The sequence below is a fragment of the Panulirus ornatus genome, chromosome 42, assembly GCF_036320965.1.
Source record: "Panulirus ornatus isolate Po-2019 chromosome 42, ASM3632096v1, whole genome shotgun sequence".
Classification (NCBI taxonomy): domain Eukaryota; kingdom Metazoa; phylum Arthropoda; class Malacostraca; order Decapoda; family Palinuridae; genus Panulirus; species Panulirus ornatus.
Window position 1 is genome coordinate 15659670 of NC_092265.1, and position 8065 is coordinate 15667734.

The 8065-nt window shown below is 38.0% G+C and overlaps 1 protein-coding gene across 8 annotated transcripts in view; it reads left to right on the forward strand.

Moving 5' to 3' along the window:
* sd (TEA domain transcription factor 1 homolog scalloped) overlaps positions 1-4754 on the forward strand; it is a 330242-nt gene extending 325488 nt beyond the window's left edge. For all 8 annotated transcript variants that reach the window (XM_071686621.1, XM_071686624.1, XM_071686625.1 and 5 more), the window contains 2 exons: positions 745-979; positions 1162-4754. In XM_071686621.1, the coding sequence (XP_071542722.1) occupies positions 745-979; positions 1162-1275 (349 nt within the window). In that variant the 3' untranslated portion in view covers positions 1276-4754. The remainder of the gene's footprint in view (positions 1-744; positions 980-1161) is intronic.
* Positions 4755-8065: the final 3311 nt, after the last annotated feature.

Genomic DNA, 8065 nt, shown 5'->3' on the forward strand with positions numbered 1-8065 from the left:
TTGTGTAAGGTGGTACTTAGAAATGGTTAGTCACTTTATTGCTTGGTATAGGGCTGTCACTGCTTTACTGGGCACAAACTATGTCTTTCTGTAATTTTATATGTATTATGCCTGAAGTTTGTTTGATGTATTCTCCTTTTTAAATTATTTTTCAGGAAAACAACATAAATACTGTTGTTGACTCTGTAGCATGTTGTCACCATTTGTTGAAAACAGTGACAGCACTGGATAGGAGGAATGACTTCCATGTAGCATATAATTCAAGTAAACAGCATTTTACTTTTATTACATAAAATGTTTTCCCATATCTATTTACAGATTTCATATTGATTACAGCACCGTGACTGGCAAAGTAATGCGGTGCTATGTCATATATATGTTTAAAGTGAACTTTTAATGAAGGGGAGTTTCATATGATCTTGTACTAAGAACAACAATAACAACCAAAGATGGTGTCAACCTTCTACTAACTAATGTGATTGTAGTTACTTTTACATTGGCCATATTTGGAATCCTATCACACACCTGGCATGGCAGATCTAGCCTATTTATTGAAAATGACACAAAATTGTGGTGTTAGAGAATATTATGCATAAACAGCATGATTTTTAAAGCTGTGCCAATTTTCAGTGTCCCAAGATGGTACAGACTCCATTTCAAGAGTGTACAACTGTCTTTGGCTTTCGTAGAACTATATGACTGAAATTTATGATCATTCATTGATTTTCATTTTCTTTCTTACAGATATGAGAGTCCTGAAAATATGACAATCACCTGCTCCACAAAAGTGTGTTCTTTTGGCAAACAGGTTGTTGAAAAAGTTGAAACAGAATATGCCCGTTTTGAGAATGGCAGATTTGTGTATCGCATCCATCGGTCACCCATGTGTGAATATATGATCAACTTTATCCATAAACTCAAACATCTGCCAGAAAAATATATGATGAACAGTGTGTTGGAGAATTTCACCATTTTGCAGGTAAACTTCAAGTTTTTATTGAATCAATTTACATTACTCAGTGCTGATATTGATTTATGATATAAAAATTGTATTTTATTCAATTACTGATGACAGTGTCATGAATCCTCTGAATGTAAACTTGTATTGGAAGTAAACATGATTTTGATATATGAGACTATCTAAATTTTTCTGTCTTATAGGTTGTAACAAACCGGGACACTCAAGAAACTCTACTTTGTGTGGCGTATGTTTTTGAGGTTTCTACGTCCGAGCATGGTGCACAGCATCACATCTACCGTTTAGTTAAAGACTAACAACACGCCCCAGTACAGCTCATTCTTGCATCATGTCAGGCACTGAGCTGGTTTCTTGTGTAGCACCATGTTCCGCAATGCAGGAAATGCCTTGTGAAGGATTACAGCTGTGCCCCTGTGTAATTCATCTATTGCAGTGCTGACCTCTTGCCTACAAGTGCTTGGTTCATAGAAAAATTCTCTTGGCCCCAAACATTATTCTAAAAGGAAGCTCATACTCCCAAGGTTGTACTGCAAGGTTTGGCAGCTTACCCTGTACCAGTTAGTGTCATATATTGAGATGTTCCCGCATGTTGTGGAAGCTGTATACCAAGCCACAGGCAATTATGGCAGAGACAGCTATAGAGAAGATAAATCAAAGTCCATCACCAAAGGCGCTCATGATACTGGAACTATGATACTCAAATCCGGCAGATATTGCTTGCATGTGTTTTCTGCAATGTAACAGCATTAGTAGTTCAGTATTGGTTACTGATGTATCATGCAGAGTTTTTGTGATCTGATATTCAGATATACAGCTCTGGATGTGCATGGCACCACAGTAAAAGACAACTGGTATATACATACCAATTCATATCGCTGAACTTAGTGGATATGATGCCAGTGGTATTGATGATTGAGCATAATAAGATGTACAGATATACAAATGTAAGGGTGGCAGTTGGTGCGTGTGGGGAGGAGTGTGATATGCTCTGTGCCTCATTGACAAACACTCAATGTTCAGTGTGCTGGCTACTGCCCATCCTGGTCATCAACATGCAAATAAATTGTAATGCCTACTGTACTTAAAAACAAAACAAAAAACACACACATCTGCGTATTGAATCACGCATTGCATATTGTGACTATCCAAACATGAACAAAGTGATTAAATATTTTTGTAATCTATACTCAAGAAAATGAAATTGTTTTCAAGTCTATGGTGAGGCAACATTACGACAGTGTCTTTCACATCTTTAATATTGTATTATATATTACACTGTTTCTCTCCACTTTGTACAAACTATGATTGAAGGCTGTTACTGCCGAAATAAGCAGCTTCTAACCATCATTCTACACATATCGCTTCACTTTTTTATTTTTATTTTTTTTTTCCTTTTTTTTCTAAATCCTCTGTAGTTTAGGAATGTCAATGTTTAAGAACTGTTGGATAGTCTAGATATCACTGGGGCAGGAAGGTCGCATGTTGATCTCACACATCCTTAACCTTTAAACTTGCAACTTGCGCCCTTCCATGGCCACCTGTATACCGGTAGATTATTATTATTATTATTATTATTATTATTATTATTATTATTATTATTATTATTATTATTATCATTATTATTATTATCATTATTATTATTATTGTTATTATTATTATTGATTATTATTATTATTATTATTATTATTATTATTATTATTATTATTATTATTATTATAACTATTATTTCCTTTTGCAAGTTGTTGATGTTGTTAGGGAATTTTTTGTGATCTCAGATGTTCTTATCCAAAGGCTTTAAAAGTCAGGAGGTGAAGTTGATGAATGGGAATAATTCTGTTCCAATTCATTGCGTTGCTGTTTTAGTGCCAAGACATATATGGATACACTGAACTAAGAACTTGTTTTTGCAACATAACCATCATCAGTATGTTGTAGTATCTTTTCTTTTATACAAATAAGCAAAGATTGCCATATTAAATGATAATTTGTGCAAATTCGTACCAGAGGCTTTTCTCACTTTACACTCAATTTATGAGAGATTTTGGTCGCAAGCACACAAAGTGCCTTCATTGTTTAGCCATTCTGTTCCTTGCAGTCTGAGGAAGGGTAAACTTGTAACATATCTATTTGATGTATTCCTTGAATTATATATGTTAATAGCAAAAAATGGTTTATTGGTTTATAGCTTATTACAGCAAGTCTGACATGTTATCTAACAGTTTCAATCCTCAGAATGGCAAGGAAAGGCAGCTTGACTATCCAGGCAACTACCTCTCTTGTCCGTCAAAACCCAATCAGACCCAACACATTTCTATACTATCCTGTAAGAGTGCGAGACCCCAATGACGCATTATCCTGGGATGGCCGACATCTTTGGCTTTTTTTTTTATCAAAATATCTTCACTACTGACTTCCTGTATCAAAACTAAAGGTGCTGTTTTCTGATCACAGTGTAAATGAATTTTCTGTTATATCTAAGTTTGCCATCAATATCAAGTTTTAACATGAATTTAAGACATCCAGTAGAGAGTGAGGAACTTTCATCCCATATTCTGTTGTTATTGTAAGATGACCAACCCACCTTTAGCATAGATAATCCAAGGCCAAGTCTTAAAGTATTATAAGTTTCTCCAAGTTCAGATTCATAAACTTCGACTGCCAGTTGTCTGCTATGGACTATATTATTGGGTCCACTTTGTACAGCAGGTGAAGGGTAGCCCTCGTAGGAGTGAATCAGGACTTGCATAATGCTTAATACAGAGGCTCTGATGTGGCATTTTGTGGCATGCTGAGGCTTAAGCCAGGAACAACTCAGTATTAATGACGTGGTTTGTAATTTAGAACCTTGAGTATTTTTACTTGCTTAGTTAATTTTCCTTCTAAGGAAAGAGAGGTTTCAAAATCTTACTGTAAGGATAACCACTGGTAATTTATCACACTTTAAACTATCACCAAAAATATTTGACACATTTTTCTTCTGTTTTTACATCACAGTTTTCTTTGGTTTTATTCCTGTATTTGAAGGATTCTGTTTAAGACATGGTAATATTCATGTTAGTGATGCCATCTCTTGATCTTACTGGATTGACCAACTATGAGCAAATGTTCAAATGGCATGATAAATGAGCCTCATGATTACTGTGATAAAGGAGCATAGAGGATATGTATCCACTCTAGAATGAAAAATGGTGTTAATGCGTGCCACAAGGAGGTTAATTTATTTTAAATGCATTGCAGATAGTTTATTGACTGAAAACTTGTAATGAAGTATGCAAACAAAATATTTTTAAAATTTATTCATATCAAGCACTTGAAATTTCTTCCCATGATGTAAAGGCCTTCATCACCAATCACGACTGTGGAACTGACACATTTGTTTGTTCAGTTCTTGAGGACAGAGCTTAGACAGTGACATAGCTGAATTAGGTCTGAGTGTCAGACATAAGTATAAAAAGTTTATATTAATGTGATAATCTGTTGATAATAGGCATCTTGAGTCATAGACTGTATGCTGGTAAAGTATTATTTGGTGAGTTTAGGTTATAACAATTAAATGCCTTCAGAATATTTTTTTATTTGCATGTAACTCAGACTTATTACAGTTTAGTCCTGGTCTAAAGTATGTTACTGAATCTGACTTTGTTGTATAGTGTGTTTCTTGACCGTTTATAAGTTGACAGAAATATTGGCCGAAACAGTGTTTGCCCAAATGAATGTGGTAGACTGGATGAAATACCATTTTGTACAGTTGTATAAAATAGACATTTTTACGTGATTTTTTCTTTTCCTTATCCAATTTCATTGCTTTTCAGGGTCGAACACATAGGTTTGAATCCTGGTTATGGCAGTTGGTCCACAGTCAACCCAGCTGTTCATCCACCCCAGGAGGTTGTTCAATAAAATGGGTACCTGGAGGTGGAAGGATGCAGTGAAAAAGATTTTGAGTGACTGGGGCCTGAACATACAGAAAGGTGAAAGGCTTGCAAGGAATAGAGTGAACTGGAAAGATGTGGTATACTGGGATCAATGTGCTGTCAATGGACTGAACCAGGGTATGTGAAATGTCTGGGGTAAACCATGGAAAGGATCTGTAGGTAGGGGGCTGTGGTTTCATTGCATTCATTACACATGACAGCTAGAGACAGAGTGAATAAGTGTGGCCTTTTTTGTCTGTTTTCTTGATGCTACTTCGCTGAAGCAGGGGGTAGTGATGCTGTTTCCTATAGGGCAGGATAGCACCAGGATTGGATAAAGACAAGCAAGTATGAATATGTACATGTTTGTGGATATGTGTATAAGTATGTGCATGCAAATGCATGTATATGTGCTTGTATGGGTGTTTATGTGTATAAGAGTAGATGGGACATTCTTCGTCTGTTTCCTGATGTTACTTCACTGATATGGGAAATGGCAATCAAGTATAGTTAAGTAAATAATATATATATATATATATTCATTTTTTATGTTATAATTATACTTAATCGCTATCTCCTGTGTTAGTGAGGTAGCACAAGGAAACAGATGAAAGAAAGGCTCAACCCACCCACATACATAAACGTGTACATGCGCATATACTTACCTACACATTTCAACATATACACAGACATATACATATGTACTTATTCATATCTGCTGCCTTCATCCATTCCTGTTGCTACCCCGCCACACATGAAATAGCATCCCCCTGCGAGCGCTAGGAAAAGAAACAAGGGCCACATTTGTTCACACTCAGTCTCTAGCAGTCATGTGTAATGCACCGAAGCCACAGCTCCCTTTCCACATCCAGGCCCCACAAAACTTTCCATGGTTTACCCCAGACGCTTCACATGCTCTGGTTCAATTCAATGACAGAATGTCGATCCCGGTATACCACATCATTCCAATTCACTCTATTCCTTGCATGCCTTTCACCCTCTATGTTCTGGCCCTGATTGCTCAAAATTTTTTTCACTCCATCTTTCCACCACTTCTCGCTCCCTCCATCTCTGACACATATATCTTCTTTGTCAAGCTTTCCCCACTCATTCTCTCCATGTGACCAAATCATTTCGACATGCCCTCTTCTACTCTCTCAACCACACTTCATTTCCACACATCTTTCTTACCCTTTCATTACTTACTTGATCAAACCACCTCACACCACATACTGTCCTCAAACATCTCATTTCCAGCACATCCACCCTCCTCCGCACAACCCTATCTATCGCCCATGCCTCACAACCAAATAACATTGTTGGAACCACTATTCCTTCAAACATACCCATTTTTACTCCGAGATAACATCCTCACCTTCCACATATTCTTCAACGCCCCAGAACCTTCACCCCCTCCCCCACCCTGTGACTCACTTCCGCTTCCATGGTTCCATCCACTGCTAAATCCACTCCCAGATATCTAAAACATTTCACTTCCTCCAGTTTTCCTCCATTCAAACTTACCTCCCAATTTGCATGTCCCTCAACCCTACTGAACCTAATAACCTTGCTCTTATTCACATTCACTCTCAGCTTTCTTCTTTCACACACTTTACCAAACTCAGTCACCAACTAATGCAGTTTCTCACCCGAATCAACCACCAGTGCTGTATCATCAGCGAACAACTGACTCACTTCCCAAGCCCTCTCATCCACAACAGATTGCATACTTGCCCCTCTCTCCAAAACTCTTGCATTTACCTCCCTAACAACCCCATCCCTAAACAAATTAAACAGCCATGGAGACATCACACACCCCTGCCGCAAACCAACATTCACTGGGAACCAATCACTTTTCTCTCTTCCTACTTGTACACATGCCTTACAGCCTCGATAAAAACTTTCACTGCTTCTAGCAACTTACCTCCCACACCATATACTCTTAATACCTTCCACAGAGCATCTCTATGCCTTCTCCAGATCCATAAATGCTTCATACAAATTCATTTGCTTTTCTAAGTATATCTTACATACAATCTTCAAAGCAAACACCTGATCCACACATCCTCTACCACTTCTGAAACCACACTGCTCCTCCCCAATCTGATGCTCTGTACATACCTTGACCTTCTCGATAAACACCCTCACACATAATTTCCCAGGGATACTCAACAAACTTATACCTCTGTAATTTGAACACTCACCTTTATCCCCTTTCCTTTGTACAATGGTACCATACATGCATTCCCCCAATCCCCAGGCACTCCATACAATGAATATCCTCACCAATCAGTGAAACACAGTCACCCCCTTTTTTACTAAATTCCACAGCAATACCATCCAAACCCGCTGCCTTGCCAGCTTTCATCTACCATAAAGCTTTCCCTACCTCTTCTCAGTTTACCAAACCATTCTCCCTGACCTTCTCTCTTCGCACACCACCTTGACCAAAGCACCCTATATCTGCCACTCTATCATCAAACTTATTCAACAAACCTTCAAAATACTCACTCCATCTCCTTCTCACTTCAACACTACTTGTTATTACCTCCCCATTTGCCCCTTCACTGATGTTCCCAACCAGTGAACAACACAGTCACACCCTTTTTTAATAAATTCCACAGCAATGCCATCCAAACCCGCTGCCTTGCCAGCTTTCATCTTCCGCAGAGCTTTCACTACCCCTTTTCTGTTTATCAAATCATTTTCCCTGACCTTTTTACTTCACACACCACCTCGACCAAAACATCCTATATCTGCCACTCTATCATCAAACTTATTCAACAAACCTTCAAAATAATCACTCCATCTCCCTCTCACTTCACCACTACTTGTTATTACCTCCCCATTAGCCCCCTTCACTGATGATCCAATTTGTTCTCATCTTATGCACTTTATTTACCTACTTCCAAAACATCTTTTTATTTTCCCTAAAATCCAATGATACTCTCTCACCCCAACTCTCATTTGCCCTTTTCCTCCTCTTGCACCTTTCTCTTGACCTCTTGCCTCTTTCTTTTATACATCTCCCAACCATTTGCACTGCTTCATTGCAAAAATCATTCAGATGCCTCTCTCTTCTCTTTCACTAACAATCTTACTTCTTCATCCCACCACTCACTACCCTTTCTAATCTGCCCACCTCCCACCTTTCTCATGCCACAAGCACCTT